This window comes from Maniola hyperantus, chromosome 12, assembly GCF_902806685.2.
Source record: "Maniola hyperantus chromosome 12, iAphHyp1.2, whole genome shotgun sequence".
NCBI classification, from domain to species: domain Eukaryota; kingdom Metazoa; phylum Arthropoda; class Insecta; order Lepidoptera; family Nymphalidae; genus Maniola; species Maniola hyperantus.
In genome coordinates this window covers 10604797-10626126 of record NC_048547.1, presented here as the reverse complement: position 1 = coordinate 10626126, position 21330 = coordinate 10604797, and the positions used below count along the sequence as shown (strand labels likewise).

Sequence of the window (21330 nt, the reverse complement as noted above, 5' to 3'; positions counted from 1 at the left end):
CATTGTCATTATTATAATGAGTTAGGTCACAAAATGCGCGACGAAAACGTATTCGACGTTTGGTGTTGGGCGTGCGGTTTTTCTTAGGCGACTTCAGAGTGAACTAGAGTGAGGCAACTCTCGGTTTGATCCTGAATCGGCGATATGTCAAATATAATTAGGCTATAGACGCAGTTCACGACAGTTAGGGAACTTCTAACAAAACGTCAAGGCTACAACGTCACTGGCAGGCGTCAAATGTTAGTACATTGGACGCAGGTAGCCCTAATGAAGCCCTATTTTTGTACGATTTCACGTCACGATAGCCTAATATTTGACCAGTATTTGACGTAATTATCATCGATTCAAGATCAAAATAAGAGTTCCCTCACTCTCTAGCTCACTCTGTCACGGGTGACGTGAAATGAAAGAAAAATAGGCCTAGACTACCTAGCGTCCTCGCCTTGGCATTTTGTTACAAGTTCCCTAACTGTCGTAAAGTATGGTGACGTCCTACGTCGATTGATTGATATGTAAAGCGATGTGACCAGGCGATGATCCCTCATGACCCCGCGTGCATTCGCGCAGTGATGTATCATAACTCTATGCATTCGCGTCAAGAATCCTTTGCGATATCGCGTAGGATGCCACGTTACATACAAGTACGCTACATAGTACATACAGTTCCTTTTTTAAGTCACATGAAAATGGTAAAATTGAGTTGTCATTTTAACATCTGACGGGATTTGATGAAATCCCTAAAGTATGGTTTACACGAAGTGAGTGTGCTGGCGGCAGTCCTACTGGCTTGAAAAATAGACGGGTGCTCTATCCTCACGAGCGCTGGTAGCCAGCGCTATGGCTTGGCTTGAAAAACTGCTTATCAAGACCAATACCAACACAGTGCTGTCTACCAGTGAGACTGACAACCAGCGATGGCTTCGTATAAGGGATTTGATAAAATCTAGGTTTTTACCATTTCCCTGCAAAATGTATAAATCTTACACGTGTACGCGCGTATTCAGTATGACGTACAAGTCGCGCAATCTTAGGTAGGTACTTGGCTGGCTCGAACAACAAACGAGTTAAAAGTAAAAACGAGTAACTGAAACAACGAAAGTGAGCATATTATGTCGTGACGGGACGTCGATAGAGATGCAACTGCTTTTGGCTAATTTCTTACACGAATTATAGATTCGGTTGTGCAAACGCGTACAAATATACAGTAGTCGCATTAATTATTGTGGACTCTTTTCCGTTACACTCATGTTACACAATGGAATAGCCTTCAGACAAATTATACACGGATACGCGCGTGTGCTGCCCTGGGTAATTTCTCAAAGCCCAAAGCTCTACCGCTCCTAGGTCCGACTAGTCAATCCTCAGACGGGGCAAGAGTAGGTAGTACTACCTAGTACCCAGTGGCGTGCAGGTCATAGAGGCATAAATGCACTGCTTACCCCAGTTGTATAGCTCAATGCAAATTTTACATTATGACCTGCCAGTAAAGGTTCCTACCTAACTAATGCCTACCCTGGCTTCAAACCCTGTGCACGCCACGGCTAGTACCTACCTATAATATTTTAAACTAATGATAGTTAGGCAAAGTCCATGACGTTCGACCTTTATGACTAACTCGCGAGACCTAAAAGCGCAGTAAGTACCTATCTACAATCCAAGTTTAGAATTTAGATAGGTAGTGAAATTAATGGCGATTTAGCTAAATTACCTATTACTATTAGGTAGGTATATTTTCTTATTTATTATTTTAATGTGCTCAAGAAAAATACCTATTTATCACTATAGTAAAATTAATATTATTGACACAGTTATTATTACCTAATAGCTTGCATACCTGTCACGTATCTATGTCTATACTAATAAAATAGAATTAAAGTATCTGTCTGTAATTACGAAATAACTACCTCAGATTAAGCTCATATGTTTATTTGAACTGAAGCACACGTTATTAAAAATTTTGTCTGTCTGTCTGTCTGAACGGGCTTATCTTCGGAACGGCTGATCCTATTTTGACAGGACTTTCACAGACAAGTAGAGGATTAACCAAGGAGTAACATGGGCTACTTTTTAACCGACTATCAAAAATGGAGGTGTTGTGTTTTTCTATCTATATAACTAGGTACACCGATATCGCCGAGATTTCTGAACCGATTTACGTATTTTATTTTTAAATCGATAGAGAAACTATGCAACTATTGTCCCATAAAAAATTTAGATTCCAACTCCTCAATCCTGATGCTGTACGGGATCTGACCACCAACACTGATGGGATTTAGAAACTCTCGGTTATAAATTGATTTTGGAGGTACCTACCAAGTAAAGACTTTATCGGTGAACTCAAGGACCCAACTCCTCATTCCTCAACCCTGATGCTGTAACACATTAAATTAGAGTGAACCAGAAGCTTAGTTTGTTATAATCCGCTGGAACTGTTTCAGCGGATTATAGCAAATTAAGCTTTTGGTTCATTGTACCTACATATCATGGACTTCCGCAAAGTAACGCCTGCTTCTATACAACAGACATTAAATTGTAAATCGTAGTGATCTGACAGTATTTTAGAATCATGCATCAAAATTTGGTACTGAGATACCTTGTATCCCTATTATATATTACCTATTATTTATTAATATTGTCTTGACTTTCTCTGATACCTCCTCAATAAATTGTCAAATATGGATGTCTCTCATTTCAAAGCCACCTTGTTTGATGATTTTCATACTCGCCATGCCTACTCGCCATACAGATGGTAGTCTGCTAGTAGCTGCCGTTTTTACATAATGTAGCCTATACTACATTATGTAAAAGCGTAGGTACTCGTAGGTAGGTAGGTAACGACTAACGAGGGATTACAATCAAAGTCATAATAATGAAACCGGCCAAGTGCGTGGCGGGCCACGCGCAGTGTAGGGTTCCGTAGTCAAAATCCTCAAAAAACAGATAAACTCCTTAACCTAGGTGAACCCTACTTAGCAGTGACGGACGGACATGGCAAAACTATAAGGGTTCCTTGTTTACTACGGAACCCTAATAATAATTATTGTAATCTTTGATTGTCAATTGTTGAATTATTAAGATAATAATTAGTTGATGTACCTACCTACGTAAACTTATTACGGGCCGAATAATTGTGAGCCTCCTCCTTTTTGATTGTCGCAGTTCGTGGCTGGGAAAACCACAGATAAAATTGAGTAGGTAGTTTATATTGTAGAATTGTGGTCACTGAATTTTATTATTGAACATAACACAATTGTGGGTTTACCAAGGTAACTGGCAAGAGTGATTAGGCATCTCCTAGGCAAGCGCACGCATTCCCAACCTATAAGTCCTAGACCTCATCATTGCTGTTTCTCAGGCATTATTGTTGTCAAGCGCAAGCCTAGGTATAAGGTATCTCACAATAAAATAGCGTCGAGATTTGTAACTGGTATCTGATACGTCTAGCGTGGTAGACTAAGTATGCTCAAAACTCTTCTCACTCTGGGAGGAGACCTGTGCTCTGTAGTGAGCCAGCGATGGGTTGATCATGATGGAGCGAACTGCAAACCCGGGTTTGATTGCCAGTTAAATGCTCTTTTCCAAAATTTTAGTGGTGAGCGATTTTAAAAGCATTAGCGGCTTCCCATCCCTATAGTTGCACAAATCGGGAAAGGAAACAACAGGCGAGATTTTTCATCACCTACATGTAAAAGATTCGTCATAATTGGCCTGATTGAAACATATCGAAGCAGATAAACCTATCTAGTAAGATTACGTAACCTACCTACATGTACAATTGAATCTTAAAGTAGATAAGTACATATAGTGCGCGACAGGTCGAAATGGCAATCGGCGTATGACGTGGGGGGACGTCACCCGCGCTATCACACACCTTAGCGGGGCGTCCCCACCCCGATTGCCATCTCGACCTGTTGCGTACTATAACATGCATGCTTGCAGCTTGACAGCAAAATAATGAGAAAAATAAAAAATGTTTCGTTAGGGCGAAAAGTTATAATCATATTTTATTATCATTTTCAGCAAGCACAAAAACAAAAAAAAAACAACCAATCTAACATACCTACTTGCTCAAAATAATTTCCTGATATCGAGCTTCAAATCTATGGTGCTAATGCAAATGCAAGAGGTTCAATGTAAGGTGACCGGCATATTTTTATTTAGAACTAGCTGACCCGCCCCGGCTTCGCTCGGGTGGAGTATTTCGGACTGGGAGTGTCATCGTGAAGCCGTTGCTTGATACCTAAAATATCAATTCACTATCAGAAATTCTAAAATCCCCACGATTTAGGACTTTAGGATTCAGCATCAGGATTGAGGAGTTAGGATCCGAAGTTCAATGATGTAGCCTATGCTTGGTACCTAAATTAATTTTGCATCATCCGCAGTTACTGAAACATTATAGTTTAGGAGTGCTGTACCCTACATCATCAGGGTTGAGGAGTTGGGACTTGAAGTCTGAGAATAAAGTCGTTGCTTGGTACCTACAATATGAATTCACTATGAACACTTCCTGAATCTTGATAACTCAGGCGGGCAGTAACCCTGCAGCATCAGGATTAAGGAGTTGAATCCAGAATTTTTTATGTGACCACCACAAAAACTTTTTTGTTAATTTTTTAAAAAAAATTGCAAATAGGTCCAGAAACCTCGAAAAAATCGATGAAGAAAAAAGAACCACCTCCTTTTTGACAGTCGGTTAAAAACCGATGACCTTGAAATATTTACGGAACAATCTTTAAAATATCCCCTTTTTAACAAAAAAAGAATGAATGAAATCGGACTACGCGTTAATGAATTACCACTCAGTATACATTTTAACTTTCATCCCCTCTCCTACGGAAACCATGCTGAATTTCGGGATAAAAAGTATCCTATATTCTTCCTCATAGTATGACCTCAAATCGTACCAAGTTTCATTGGAATCCATCCAGTAGTTTCAGCGTGATGCGCGGCCGTGATACAAACAGACAGACAGACAGACAGACAAAAATGTAAAAAATTAGTTTTGGGGTCAGTATCGATTATACAGTGCCCTCGAAAAAAAAATTTCAAAATATCTTCAATGTACAGAATTTGACCTGTTACAGTTTTATTATAAGTATAGTAAAGTAATAATAGGTACTCATATCACTGCAGATAGCAATATATTGACCTTCAGTGATCATGTTTTAACTCTGCACGTTTACCTATATTTTGCTGCTGAACAATCATTATTGTAACTAGTATAAAAGTAAACATTAAAAAATAAAAACAGTACATAGTTATATAAGTTAATTTATTATGAATAAACAATGCACAGAAGTAAATGCAAATTTTAGTCGCAACTCTAGATCATACTTAATTTTTTTAACATAATTGGAATGACCTCAAACTTTTTATAGATACATACTGACTGGGAAGGTTCATTTTGGGAGGACATTACATTTAACTTAAAATATCGCATTTTAATTTATAAATATTACAGTATTATCTTAAGAAAGTTGGCCACAATCTGCGATGATGACCTTCTTGGATGGTTTACCAGACTGAGAGCCCAAAGCTTCCACTTGCTTTACTACATCCATGCCCTCGACTACGTTGCCGAAGACTACGTGTCTGCCGTCCAGCCAGGAGGTCTTCACAGTGGTGATAAAGAATTGAGAGCCATTGGTGTTGGGGCCAGCATTTGCCATAGACAGGGCACCAGGGCCGGTGTGCTTGAGGATGAAGTTCTCGTCAGCAAACTTCTCACCGTAGATGGACTTTCCCCCGGTGCCGTTGTGGTTGGTGAAGTCACCCCCTTGCAACATGAAGTTGGGGATGACACGGTGGAAGGTGGAGCCTCGGTAGCCGAAGCCCTTTTCACCTGTGCAGAGCGCACGGAAGTTTTCACATGTCTTAGGAGTGACGTCCGATCTTAACTGAAACAAGAATAATGAATCATTCGATAAGTTAATTGAAATCAAACTTTATTTCCTACAGAGATTTGAAGAGTGCTTTCTTCAGTATCATGTGATTGTGTATGAGAGATGTGAGATTTTTAAAACACAAATCAACATATTTCGGTATTAAGTTATGGCAAAACTAATAAATATTTTTCCAGAAACTAAATTGTAGTTGTAAATTGGAATTTATTAAGTAAAGTTAGCTTTGAGTCGGTTAAAACAGTTTATTAATTATACATGAAGCTGCTTTAACATTTGCATTAATGGATGAAGATAAATCTACACCTGGCTTAGTTTTAGAACTAAAACAACAAATAGAATAATCAGCGTCATATGTTTACGTATGGAAAAAGAGAGTAGCACGTAACCTCAAAGATAAACACAAATTAAGATGAATTATTGCTTATCTCCAGTTTTATGTAAATTAGTTTGTTTATAAATAAGTATGTGTCATACTTTAGTTTTTTCCTCCTGCTATATTTTAATTATTAACTTAGTAGCTAATAAATACTGTAACACCACTATAACATGTACCTAACTTAAGTGACTAGGATAAGATGAACTCGCATGCACCCAACATGGCATTTTCCACTCCTAACACCTATATCAAGGTCCCAACGGAATTGACCTTCAATGAGTAATCGCGGTCGTTCATAGGTACTATAAATTATTATTACAAGTATTAATCAGAATGCAAATACATTTATATTTATTACAGTTCTACACAGTTTATCCTAAATTACAAAGATAAAGGAGTGCCCACGAGCGAAAGGATAGCAAAATTAGAAATCTGGGAGTCTCAATTTTCACTACAGCGTGGTCAGTCAGAGGTCTAGCACGCCGGCCGGGGTGAACACCCTTACTTAACACTAAAAAAATCAAAATTTACCTCAACAACGATTCTACCCATGGGTGCACCATCGACAGCCACATCCAGAAAAACTCGGGGCAAGCTCATTTTTGTAACTTCCTTTGATTCACCAACCTATCTATAGAAAAGCACGACAGAATGACGATGCGTCTCCGTTAATGCCGGGCGGAAATTAAAGAAGTCATAGACAAAATAGACAATGTGATTTCCTTTTTCCGTTCAAAAACAAATACTACATGAAATGACAAACAACGTGAAGTGAGGTTATGTTAACTCAAGTATTTTAAAGAAATAATTGATTTGTTTTGTTGTTTTTGAAGCTATTGTGCAATGGTTGTGTTTTGAAGTTGCAGTATACTAGGCTACAATAGCCGAAACAAACGTAAAATAGAAGGAATAAAATTTCACGAGTAAGTACCTCCGCTTGAGCGAGAGGGACTGAGGGGGCCACGCTCGTTGCATATATGTATATATCTGTGGATAAAATGCAAAAAGTCCAAACTATTCAAACAAAAGTACCTAATTATTATTCCAATCAAACAATCGTTACATTGACTAACGACTGAAAATCGTATTGGATGGAATCAAAATGTATAGAGACACCTTAACACATTTGCGGCACAAATGACTAGAATCCAAAGCCGTGCCGCACGTACGACTTAGTGACAGACAAATTGTAATGTATACTGTCAAATGGTCAAATGTCAATCAATGTCAATGTTATCACCACAGAGTACATTGAATATAGGGTAGTTATCACCGAGCAGTCAGCTGTCGTTTCATATTTTGTAATTTTTCTTTTGCAATTTTAATTAGGTACCTACCTTTAACATTATTTGTCCACGGTAATAATTTTAAAGTAGTTATAAAATATGTACAACAAGAAAAACTGGAAACGTTTTATAGTTCTATCTTAAATAAGTATTTACCTATTTAGCAAAAAGTTGTCTAACATAAACTTGTATCATAGTCGAAATTTTGCTTTAAAGTGTCGTGTATTCGTATCAGTTACGTATTACCGCATTGCTGGCATTCATTAGTGTCCTGAAACTGTTTTTTGGAAAAAAAATATACCCGCACTAGTTACACACCAGTTCTGAGTGTAAAAGTTAGAAGAAATGAGTTTAGAATCAATAAGATATGAGAGAGGAAGACTGGAAATTCTGGACCAATTATTACTGCCTCTGCAGACAAGATATGTTAAGGTACAGGGGGTTGAAGATGGATGGAAAGTTATTAACAAAATGCAGGTTTGTTTTAACAAAATATAATCCCAATTTTTTATTTCTTCATTATTTGCTAATCCCATCCCCCTGTGTTTGTATGGAGCAATATGTTCTTGAATAGTATATGGTAGTAGAGATACTGATTATATGTTTTTTTAATCAGCAATTTGATATTACTGTTCTCTTAAAATGAAACGTAAGTAACAATTTTGATTTGATGACTTTTTATGAGTCAGTTATGGATCTAATAAAGGCCACATTGGAAATCCCTCGCTTGAATGTACTTACAAGACATACAACCGCTAGAGAAGAGTGGAGATGGATTATCCACAAGCCCCAGCTGAAATGAAGACTATAACCAGTATGCTAATGCTTAAGCTTCTATGAAGATATAAAATTATTTAAATTAACTACATAAGGTCCGGTAGTGGGAAGTGGTTGGATGAGGAAAGTAGTGGAACGTGTGAAGTTGTGCTTTCTCATGATGGCTTACGTCCAGCCGTCTCAAATGAGCTGGTTGCTTGATTGATTAAAAAATGAATTAAAACTTTTGTTTTAATTATTAAGTGTTAATAATAAAGATACCTCTCTATTTACTTGATTTCCAAAAAGAGGTTGACAATTGAACACTTTTTTTTCTTACTTTGTAGATATATCATTGTTTTAGGTGAGAGGTGCCCCTGCCATAGCAATTGTTGGGTGTTTATCATTGGCAATAGAACTACTAAAAGATGAGTGCTCAGATAAAAAAGTTATGAGGCAAGAGGTCAGTTTGATAACTTGTTACTTAGTGTGTAGTGTTCATAATCTCTTTACAACTCTGACATTGATTTAGTCATTAGATGTAACAAAATGTACATTATAAAACTAGTTTAACAAACTACTTATACAATAATTTTACACATGAAGTTAATTTCATTAAACTTAGTAGTGGCTTAACAAAATTGTTTCCATGTTTTACAAGTAAAACATCTTAAAACTTCTGGCTGACCATCATAATAAGAAGTGTTTCTCAAAAAAAGTATCTATGAACAATGTAAGTAAATAAATTTTGATATGTAATTTATAGAGACTTGTGTTGATACTTAATATTAAAGTTATTATGAATTTGTTTATGATACATGTTAATATTTTTTAATATTTTTTATATTTTCATAGTGATAGTTAATTTCAACTATAAATAGTGCCTCCTAATTGAACAGTACACATCACACTGTACACATGGAAGGTAATCTTAGCAACTATACATACTTTGTATGTTGAGAATTAGGTTGAATTTTATGACACAATAACAATATGATATGATACACACTATGACATGGTACACAATATGATAAGTAGGTAATAAATCTTAGTCAGATAGGGTTATTAATATTAATATCTTTATATATATATTAAAATTTAGCTTTCATATGTTTGTGTCTGCAAAACTCGAAAGTAGTCAATAGATTGACTGAAAATTTTTACTCATCATTGCATTTCCACAAAACAATATTTTTAAACACTTTCTATCCCAAAAGTACAGAAAGTATTTACTTCCTTATTATTCCCATACTGAGGCATGGCAAAGACTGTCTGGATTTAGGTCAAATATCTACGGCTAGGTATAGTAAATGCATGCCCACTTCTTATTTTATTATAGAAATGAAAATCTGACTTATAAGTTATTCTAGTCTGCCTTATTCATAAATTTTCCAAACTGGAATCGAACCTGGGACAACATGATGAGTATGTGACGTAGTCTCAGGGCGTAGTATATGCAACACCGCGCAATAGTTTAAGAACTAACAACGTCATTCCTGCCAACAGTTGAAGTTCTGATTTCAAAATAAGACAAATAGTTAGTCATGACCGACGCCTTTAATGTGTGTAGAGATGTAATCCATCGCATAGATAACAATTTACAATGTACTGAACACAAAGCTCTAAAATTAATATCATAGCTCATTAGAGCCACCCAGCACACGACGACGAGTCTGCTCGCATGCTTGCCTTGCGTTGACTGCTCATTCCTACCGCACAGGTCCCGAGTGGACTGCGCGCTGCCCGCGAGTGATTCACGTTAGGGATATTCGAGACCTAGTGCTAATCGCTAACAGACTAATCGAAATTTTGTGGTACACGCTATGTCCACTCGTTGACCACGCAATGTTTACTCGTTGAACACGCGAAGTTCACTGGTGACAACGCGGCCTCCACCCAAAGACCACCTGTCGACTACGAGTGGATGCTGGTCGGGTGTCAGGTGGCTCTAATGAGCCATGACCTTTTAACCTAATAATTAGACGCTGATGGTCGGTGGTCATGAAAGTGTTCACAACAATGTATGTAAGGTTCTATACTCAATGTATGTGTCACAGTCTCACAGTGTATTCGGTAACATTTATCCCGCAAAATAATGTGTGGTGTTAATACTGTGTGAAACCTGACGGTACAATATGGCCAACTCATTACATTACGGGAACGCCGACCATCAGCGTAAGAAGATAACCAGGCTCAACTAACATGAATTTTACTACTGAAAATGTTGTTACTTGTAATAGGATTAAAATAGATTATCTCATTAATCTCAGATCGAAGGCAAATTAAACTATCTGGTGTCAGCGAGGCCAACAGCTGTAAATATAAAATTAGCGGCGGATGATCTTATTAATTTGGCAAATAGTTTGAGCGCAGATGAAAATGTCACAGCTAATGATTTTAAAGAGAGGTATGTGCTGATGTTATAAGTTTAATATACACTTACTCTAATCTCTACATAGTATAAAATAAAGTCGCTTCCCGCTGTCTGTATGTATGAATGCGCAGATTTTTAAACTACGCAACGGATTTTAATGCAGTTTTCACCAATAGATAGAGTGATTCAAAAGGAAGGTTTATAGGTTTAATTTAATATTGTTTTGTGTTAAGTTGTTGAAATATGACGATATTTGAACAAAATGTCGGAAGAAATCAAGCTTCCATCGAAAATTAACAAATATTACGCGCAACAAAACGAGACGGAGACGGCGGTGGTCGCATTTATAATATTAGTATGGAAGTGACACTACATAACTATCTACACTGCCACCCATGCGAAGTCGGGGCGGGTCGCTAGTAATACATAATCTACTCATACGAAACATTTTTGCTCTGATACGAACCGTTAATGCCCTTCTGGCGCCCGTGTTTCCTGCTAAGTATAACTTCAATTTTATCCATACCATACCAATAAATAAAATCAAAGTGTCTGTCTGTGATTTCAGAGTAATTGCCTTTTTTAAGATTCTGGTCATTCATGTTAGCAAAACTCAAAACAGCTATTTCTAAATTTCATCGTAGTAAGTACCTGCGTCCATTTGTTTGTCAATCAACAAATGGACAAATCAAAACGGCTGAACCTATTTTGACTGAATTTTCTCAGACAAGTAAAGGGCAATCCAATGATTGATTGATTGTCTCCTTTTTGCCCTGAGAAATAGAGATTTCCTTTGGATTTTTTTTAAATGAAGCTGCAGGCTAGTAGGTACAGAACAAAATGAATAGTTCCCTACTCTAGTTCTACTACCTACTCATCGTTTTTACGTATTTTATTTAAAGTTAGGAACAAATCTTCGTTCCTAATATATTGAAACAAATATGCTTGGGTAAATATAATAATAATAAATTATACTTGGGTAAGAACAACTCTTGATTATTTATTGCTTATTTATCATATTTACCAGCCTACTCAAAATGCAATTGACATATCAATCACAGCATGGTCGTGTCATTTTCACTTTCAGTGCTGAAAGTCTTGTAATCCGCATTAGTCGCGTAAGGGCCGGTGCACATCTGGCGAGGCATTTTCACTGCCAAACCATCGTTCGTTTACTCACGTTGAAATAATTGTGTTTTGTGTGTCAATTGATTTTCGATATTATTTCAACGTTAGCAAATTCGATAATGGTTTGGCAATGGAAATTGATCTGCGCTGCGTTTCGGCAGAATTACGCCGGCCCTAATTTGGTATACAATTTTAGGTTCATCAAAAGTATAGAAAACATGTTAATAAAGGACATAGAAGACAACAAGGCGATAGGCAAGTTTGGCTGTGAGGCTATACTGAACAGTTTGGAAGGGGACAGTCACGTGCGCGTGCTCACACACTGCAACACTGGCTCCCTCGCCACGGCGGGATACGGCACTGCGCTGGGCGTAATACGGTCACTGCATGCGGCGAAACGATTGGGTACGTAATTATGTTGCTGTTCTGTTCACTATGCCTAACATGAAAAGAGATTTATATTATTTTGCAGTATTGTTGTTTTATTTTATTTACTTGTTTTACAGAGCACGTGTATTGTACGGAGACCCGGCCGTACAACCAAGGCGCCAGACTCACGGCGTACGAGCTGGTTCACGAGAAGATCCCCGCGACGCTCATAGTGGACAGCATGGTGTCCGCGCTGATGCACGCGAGGAGCATCACTGCGGTGGTGGTCGGCGCTGACAGGGTAGGTTGAACATCAGTCGCCTTTTGCTGTAGACAACTAGGTACTACAATGTATTGCTGTGTCGTTTGCTAGGATATCCATGAATCTAGTGCCGCTTATTTGCTTATCCAGCGGTTCTCTACAACTCGCTCGAGATTTTTTTATAAGAACAGCGAGCAAACAAATAGGTGGGTTACCTGATATTAAGTGCCCATACACATTTGCAGCACCAGAGGAACCGACAATGCGTTGCCGGCCGAAAAATTGCCCGTTCACCTAGTTTGTCGCACGTATTATTGGATGGGTGTGGGGCTTCCAAAGATGCGCCTTGGTCTCCGACGTTTAACAAATGTGCTCCGCCCATTTGCACTTCAGTTGCATAACTGTTACTTCGTCGGTTTACTTGGTTCTATACATATGAGACTCTGTAAGTTAGTAAGTAATTAAGCTACTTAGCCATAGGTACTTTAACTTTAATCCGCCAAATCTAGTTTTTAACCTCTATATTTTTTTGATTCAAGGTAGCAGCGAACGGCGACACCGCGAACAAAATAGGCACATATCAAATAGCAATCGTTGCGCGATACCATAACGTTCCGTTCTACGTGGCCGCGCCTCTTACCTCCATCGACATGGCTCTGAGCACTGGCGACAAGATCAAGATAGAGGAGCGGCCGGATAGGGAGATGACGCATATTGGAGAACATAGGATTGCAGCACCTGGTTAGTATATTTATAGTAAATCTATAGTAAGTATTAATCTATTGATATTACCACCACGTGCAACGTTCCATTCTACATGGTTGTGCCTCTCACCTCTGTAGACATGGCGACAGGACCATAATAAAGGAGTGACTGGTCAGGGAGATGACACATATTAGAGAACATAAAATTACGGCACCCGGTCAGTATACCCTTTCTTCATATGGTAGCAACTATGCAGGGCTTGGTCTCAGTATCACTTCGTTATTAAACTATGATGATGAGGCATTCGCATAACTCTTATGAGAGCAATATAAGATAAGAGTCTCGCGATAGAAAGAGACGTGTTCATCAAATTTTAGCCTGCAGCACTGTGTGAGCTGAAATACTCTTTATCGCGTTGTAACAAGAGTCGCTATTTATGTAGACGTCTTTGCGGAGTGATTCTTCTCTACCCGCAAGGTATTATTAAGTATTCTGTGTTAATAGTCTAGCTAGTATCACTACAACGCTACGGTTTACGTGGCCACTGGCCGTGCCCACTATAAATGGGCAAAGTAGTGGTACCTACTCATTGGCCAAACGCAGCCACTGGCTTATATATTATAGGCCTACACCCGAATACAAATACTTACTCCACTTTGTTGTTTCAGGTATAAATTGTTGGAATCCATCATTCGATGTGACTCCCGCCGCCTTAATAACAGGGATCATTACCGAAAAAGGTGTTTTTGCTCCCGACAGACTATACGAAGAAATTCCTAAATAATATATAAGAATCATTTTATTGTTCGTATGTTTAGATCTTATTTATTTTATAATAATACAGTTCCTACATTTTTGAAAAAGGCGCGAACACATTACTGTGTTAAGGTATGTCGCGACGCCACAGAACGCTATCAAAGTCAATAATTTTAAATGAATTAGTATTAGTATTTTCCTACTTTTGAATTTAATAAATATTATTACTTTATTATAAACTAGGATAAAAATAATGACGTACGTTGAAAAAAATATTAAAATCCAACAAAGATTTACAAAGTTACAGGCATTTTAATTTTGGAGTGGGAGGGTCTTCTATCCCTTTCTCGCAAAACGAAAATTTGTATGAAACCGCAAGCAGCTACTCCATGGCATTAGTAAGGTGTGACGTCAAAATGCTATATCGCTATCTCTGTCTAATCAGAAATATTTAAATGCTTATAACTTTTGTTATTTGATCGATTTAATTAGTTTTTTCAGTTTACGTCATTATTTTTATCTTAGTTTATAATAAAGTAATAAAAAAATTGGAGTCAAATACCCAATTTCGATCGTCACCCTGATTGCGATGCAACACAGCACAACGTAGTAATGTTTGCTGCTTAGGGCCAGAGACTAATCTGGAATTTCGTCGCGTCGCTATAGCAGATACGATGTTTTTAGCATCAGCGATCAGTGGTTTAGTTGCTTTTTGGAAGCTCGATGTCACGATTGAACGTTCAATTAAGTCAATTTTATTTAATAAAATGCGATGCAGCACCGTAGTTGCAAAATCGCCAATCACTGATGCTAAAAGCATCGTGTCTGCCACGCGACAAAACTAAGCGGAGATTTCGCTTTAATTTTGCGACCTTAGTACAAGTAACGCACTAAATTGTGGGAATTCCGTATCAACCCGGCTCAGATGTGACACTCCTAATAGGTAGAGAGCCGGTATTAGTAATATCTGGCTTCTGTTATTTAATTGTGATAGAGAATATATGTAACGAAATAAACTTTTCATGTCTCTTATAGAATGATACCCGACCACACGCCAGCCCACTTCTTAATTTATTTAAGAATGTAATTTTATTTAGGTATCAACATAACATTAAACATTTATTAATGTCAAAGAGCTTCATATCAAGGACTGACTATGGCTTCAATAATATTATACGAGTACAAGTCAGTTATTAAACCTATGCTGAATTTGGTAGGGAAATAAAATGCCAAGTCCACAAATAGGACAGAAACTAAACTATATTTAGCTAATTATTGTAATAAGATTTTTACCTATATTTTGTAATATCGGATTTTGCAACAATATTGTATATTAATAAAATATTATAAGCCTTATACATAAAAACACTGCTCATTGTAAATTAGAAACGATATGAGTTTTCGATAAAAGTTATTTTTGCTATAAAAAAATCTTTTATTATTAATCCTACCATAGCGGAAAACTTTTTGGAATGGCAAAGCTTTACGAATGCAATGAAAAAGTTAACTGGTGCTGTAAGAAGTAGGGAGAGGGACTGGCGAAAACTCATTTAATTTTGTGGAAAGAATCAACCTTTAATAGCTGTTCAGCGCTGGAATGCAGCTCTAGTATATTAGCACCATTCCACCAGGGCATGACTTACAAACAGTTATCGAAAGAAAACTAAAGTTAATTTCCAGCTATATAGTTTTTCTGTTCTAATCGATTCTAATTTCTAATCAACTCGAGTTTATTGCAAAGCTGCCTGCTCAGCTTAGTACAGGAACAGTGTAGGGTCGCCTTTATTAAACCATAAACTAAAGATTCGACAAAATAATGGCTGCCCTGTGCCCAGCCCCAAAGTTTGACATTCTTAATGTCAAATGGCAACATCAATAAAATTCCAATATGTCAGTCGAGCTCAGAAAGTACAGAAAATGCCTTTGCAGTCATTTTGTACATAAAACTTAGTAATAAATGTGTGAATATTAGTAAGATGGCTCGATAATGCAAAAGTGGAATTGTTTTAATTTATATTGTTTACTAGAACTCAATAAGTTACGTTTTCTCAGTTGATTAAGATAAGGAGGACGAAAATAATTTTGTTATTTATTTAATGTTTCGACCGAAGCTAAACCGTGGATGCAACAGTGATCGGAATAGTGGTGTTTTTAGGCGTGTTTGTACAGTTTTCTATTTAAGATTAAGATTTGTTGTAATGTAAATAAAAAATACTGTTTGCACGCGCATGCGTCTCCATCGAAAACAGACAAAGGTTTTGTGTGGTTCGAAAATCAGCTGTGTGTGCGATGGCTTAGTGATACCAAAAGTGTGTGTTTGTAAGCGACAATGTTTAGTGAAATTGGATACATAATTCTTCTGCTCCTCGCCTTTCCTTACATAGAAAGTGGTAAGTGCTTCTTTAATAAATATGCTTGATATTGACAACAAATGAAATAAACCAACAAAAACGAGAATCAAAGTCAGAATTATTCACAGAATTATTGTTATATTATTAGTTACCCACAATAGGTTCACTTAAGTCATTTTACTGTAATAAAATCATAAATAGATTGAAAGAAATTTTTAGTCTTTGTTGAGTTGGGTTGTGTCAATAAATCATTGTTATGGAGCTGTGTTCTGGCCCATTTATTTGAGAGTATATTCCATTATGTTGCATTGCTCATTGATTACTGAAAGAGTACACATACATCATTTGATTTTTTACTTTAGCTTACTAGAAAATGAAGAAATCCACGAATAATCCATACAATCATACTAAATAGCATTTGTATGTATCTAGTGATTTAGTAAACATAAACTACAGTGTTTGGTTAACCTTCTTTATATTGAAGTAGGGTGCCATCCGATGAATTTGCCATGGGCCTGTAATGGCATAGTTACACCACTGCAACTGGCTATAACTGTAATTAATTAATAATTATAAGATAGATTGTAATACTAACAATGTAATTATTTTGATTAAAAAAACAGCAAATTGAGTCAAATAGGTGAGGCAATCTTAATGTAAAAACAAATTTCTGTTAGTCATAGTTTCTCATTTACTTGTTACAATTCAAATACTGAGTAATCGTTTTTAACAGCAAAAACTCATAATTAAATAACATCAAGGTTACGATTAAACTAAGATGTTTGTCAAATAGTGCTGGTTTTTCAGCTAAAATAATATGCTAATTTTTTTATTTAGGATAGCTATTTTTCTTAACAGGTAAGTAGTCAGGTACCTAATGTGATTCAGGACAATGAAGATAATAATTAACGTAATGAATGAAGTAGGTCAGTGTTTCCCAAACATTGTTCTGCCATGGCCCGGTAATTTTTACATTGCCTCTTCATGACCAACTTAACACTTTTAGACCCAAGCAGCCCCCCGATGGTGTAAGAAAAACGTATTCATTGTTATCCTAATCGTCAAAAAATTATGCCCTTTGATAGGTTGATTCGCTGTTTACTTTTTTCACAGCCAATCAAAGGGCAGAATTTGATGACAATGGCGATAACGATGAATACGTTTTTCTTACACAATTGGGGGGCTGGTTCCATTTCGTAAAATAATACACATTTATTGATAAACAAACAAAATGTTTACAACCAGATCTAACACAATCATTCCTACAAAGTTCAAAGTCTCACAGTGTAGACCAACCAGATTACCATCAGATTATTGAAAATGGATGTGACTGTTCATTAGATACAAATATTAGAAAGAGGAAAGATTTGTTATTTGTTCAATAAACTTTGAAACTACAAACCAATTAACTAATGTGGTGTCTGCAAACCCTTAGGCCCAGTTTCATTTAAGCAGAGTGGAGATGTGTATAGTCGACTTATCATAATCATAAAAGAGGTTGTAAAAAGATATCACATCATCTTTTAAAATTCTGGTTGGTTGACAACTGCCCTCTATAAATAAAACTGCAGTTATACATTATTAATTTGTAATATTTTACTTTGCAGCCATTAAAGTGTCATATTATATATTTCGAACACGGCAAGATCATGGTCAACCATTCAACATATTTCAGTATTCCAACATAAGAATTTTTGTTAACAACAATTCAGTCTTTGCCTAATTACTTACCTGGAGTACTTTTTACAATGTGGAGCCCATAAAAAAGATAGCAATAATTTTAGACCCATGACATTTTCTCAAGTTAATTAACCATCAATATATTTTCACTCTCCATATTAGGTTAGGTATATCATTATTGTCCATAAATGTTTATGTACAGTAACACATTGATCACAATTCATGCTGTGCTACTTTCACCCTTACCACAGTTCTGTCAATGTTTAATGAAATGTAGAATTGCCATAGGCTGTACAAAACCAGTTTGGAATATCTGATTCATAGCACACCTACTTATCTGAATGTCTTAGAAGTTATGCCAATATATTGTATTAGAGTTCAAGCTGTACCTCCTTAATTATTATCATCAAAAACGATGGGTAACTAGGAAAACCGTGATTATTAATCGAAAGGGGTCTCAACCCTCAGTCTTTATAAAATACGCGTCTTGAAAACTTCTTCCTATTCAAAAAACTGGCCAAGAACGAATCAGACTCGCGCACCTAGCCGCCGGTGCAGCCGGTGTTACTTCAGGATAAAGTAGCTATATAATGCTGAAAGAATTATCAAAATCGGTTCAGTAGTTTCAAAGTTGAACCAATTCATCAACAACAAACAAATCTTTCCTATTTATACTTCTGTTACTTCTGCATAAAGTCACAAATCTTTCCTCTTTATAATATACTTTGTTAGTATAGATAAGTTGGTGCTTGTCTGTATTCGCCAATTTTCCCCCACTACGCCGTTTTATACTCAAGATATTTTCCGGGTACCTACCTAGCTCTCTTCCTCGAGATCAGTCAAAAGATCTTGAATGAACTTGTGAAGGACCTAAGTTTCCTAGAAGAGAATTACTAGTTAGCAATAAGTCTGTCTAAAGTTTGTGTTGTTTGTCTTCTCTGAAATAAAACTTTTACAAGTTCCTTTTTAGTAAGAAAACTGACCTAAGATTAGGTGAAAGTTTATTGAGTCGCTATGGGCTATATAGATTGAGTCAGTATTCATACATTTTAACAATATATTTTGTGCTATAAATATAGAAAAAGACATGTGTCAAGAGGAAGTATCCACTTGTTACTATTTGCATTCTTCAGATTGCCTTCATACATCAACGAGGGGCTTATTATTTTGTCCTGCACAGTAACAGCGCTGCATTCACTATTCAGTATCCCTACATAAATAAATAACCTCTACATTACTATAGATATATTTTATTACAATTGGCTTTCTAAAACGAAACTCGAAGATCTAAACTTTGCGAAAATCAGTCACTCTCTAACAAAGGATATACAATCGATATGTGCGAACTTGTACTAACTAGGGGAAAGGAAGGAAACAAACCAGATTTGAACAGAAAAAAGCACTTAAGTATCTATTACTTAAAATAATAAATAAGTATATAATTTACTTAAAGTACCTACTTAAGTAAGTATTCACTTAAGTAAGTACTTAGTTAAATAACTATTTTATTCACAGAACTTAAGTAGGTACTTACTGTAAAATATTTATAAGTAAGTACATATTAATAATAACTTATTTACTTGGTTATGGAGGTTCGAATTTTATCGACAACGTATTCCCCTTAGGAGATAATGAGATTCCAATCTGAGTGAATGTTATTTTTCTTGGTGAATATGATAAACGTTCTGAATGAATAATTTTCTTTGCAAAAACGCTCCATAGGTTCGTACTTTGTCATTTCGTATTTCATTTTTAGAGCAGAGCTACGTAGTTCACTCTTTGAGACTTATTTTTAATAAATGAAGCACATACTTACTTATAATTATTAAGTAAGTAACTTATTTACTTCTATGTAATACTGGCATAATTATAATGATAACTGCGAAGTCGTTTGTTTGTTCGTCTAATTTTAGAACTTCTGACATGATGGTCAGGAAGCTTGGCAGTCCTAATTGGCATAATATCAATTAGACCAGTCATTAAGACCACTCACTAGAGTAGGCAGTCATTAAGTAACGAATTGTAAAGGCTCTTCAATAGGCGATCATATTCAAAAACATATACCTATTGTATATATAATTATAATAGTAAAGTAAGTACTTCCCTAAGTAATTTTAGTAAGACCTACCAACTTAAATCACAGCCAGAAAAAAGTACCTACTTAACCATATAATTATTAATATAGTAAAACTAGCAGAGTAAATAACAGCTATCTCCCTAGCCTTTTTTTCTTTCTTTCTTCTCTCTGGGCTGGTTTTAGCATTTATACGGTTCCGTCTGTTGTACGTGTATTCCCCCTCCCCGCCGAAGTCTTCACTCCATCCATGCTCGCTCCAGAAGCCGAATAGACCGCCCAGGTTGCCGAGGGCTTCATGGAGAGGGGTTGGTTTTGCCACGCACGTACGTCGGTGTTTTATCTACCTTCATGCAGGGCCTGCATAGAGGACTATCGGTGACACCTATAACGAAAATGTGGTTGTTTAGTGGGCTATGCCCTGTTATGAGTCCCGCCACCTTCCTAAGTTATTCCTAAGCTATACCCCCTTAGCTTTTATAAAGTTAATATAAGTTTTTTAAATCTAGTCAAGTGTGTGTCAGAAACTCAGCAGAACACGCAAAAGGTAGGTGCTTCCGTAGTCGTGCTAGTTGCTAATAACTTTGGCGGTTATTATTTCATAAACGATAGTTTTCCCAAACCTCATAATGGATTTATAATTACTTACCTATTTAACAAGCAAAGAACTTCAGGGACTTTTCATATACATAATATTTAGAAAAAAAAGTTTTTCCCCAGAATAATCTTTTTTCTTTATTTTGATTTAGTATGCCTCTGTGTTGCTAACTGTTCTAAATTCAATTTTACAGCTCTTATACTTAAGTTTATTTCTAAAATAGCTTAGACCTATAGAGATACGGACTGGGCGAAACTGTAGATAAGGTTCCTTGTTTTACTACGGAATCCTGAAAATACCTACTTGATAATTTTACGTGGGCGTGGTCGCGGGAAATGACGCGGTTGATAAAAAATAAAAATCCACAAAGCTTATTTTGCTGCAAACAGCTTGCTCATTGTTAGTTGCACAAAATTAAAGCTGTCGCGGCCAGTCGTGCGGCGTATCCATTTGTAAGGTTCCGTACCCGAAGGGTGCCCATGGGACCCTATTACTAACGGCCGGTTCACACATGGCTCCGTTTTACTGTTCCGTTTATCGTGTACGTTTTTTTTTCGTTGATGGCGTATGTAGTTGTATGAGCGACTTCAAACATGGCACAGTACAACTACATACGCCATCGACGAAAAAAACGTACACGATAAAACGGAACAGTAAAACGGAGACATGTGTGAACCGGCCGTTAGACTCCGCTGTCCGTCAGTCAGTC

The 21330-nt window shown here is 36.7% G+C and overlaps 3 protein-coding genes across 3 annotated transcripts in view; 2 read left to right on the top strand and 1 right to left on the bottom strand.

The window, feature by feature from the left end:
• Positions 1–5258: 5258 nt before the first annotated feature.
• Positions 5259–6981, bottom strand: LOC117987134 (peptidyl-prolyl cis-trans isomerase-like). Its single transcript, XM_034974090.2, has 2 exons — positions 6814–6981; positions 5259–5900 (listed from the first exon to the last, which is right to left on the bottom strand). The coding sequence occupies exons 1-2, from the start codon at positions 6880–6882 to the stop codon at positions 5472–5474; spliced, it is 498 nt and encodes a 165-aa protein (XP_034829981.1). The 5' UTR covers positions 6883–6981; the 3' UTR covers positions 5259–5471.
• A 572-nt stretch (positions 6982–7553) lies between these two features.
• On the top strand, positions 7554–14199 carry LOC117987133 (methylthioribose-1-phosphate isomerase). Its single transcript, XM_069502283.1, has 7 exons — positions 7554–8045; positions 8689–8787; positions 10595–10731; positions 12023–12231; positions 12333–12500; positions 13001–13198; positions 13831–14199. The coding sequence occupies exons 1-7, from the start codon at positions 7914–7916 to the stop codon at positions 13944–13946; spliced, it is 1059 nt and encodes a 352-aa protein (XP_069358384.1). The 5' UTR covers positions 7554–7913; the 3' UTR covers positions 13947–14199.
• Positions 14200–15773: 1574 nt separating this feature from the next.
• Positions 15774–21330, top strand: part of kuz (zinc-dependent metalloprotease kuz) — a 68934-nt gene continuing 63377 nt past the window's right edge. The window contains exon 1 of the mRNA XM_034974184.2: positions 15774–16308. Within this exon, the coding sequence (XP_034830075.1) occupies positions 16248–16308 (61 nt within the window). The 5' untranslated portion in view covers positions 15774–16247. The remainder of the gene's footprint in view (positions 16309–21330) is intronic.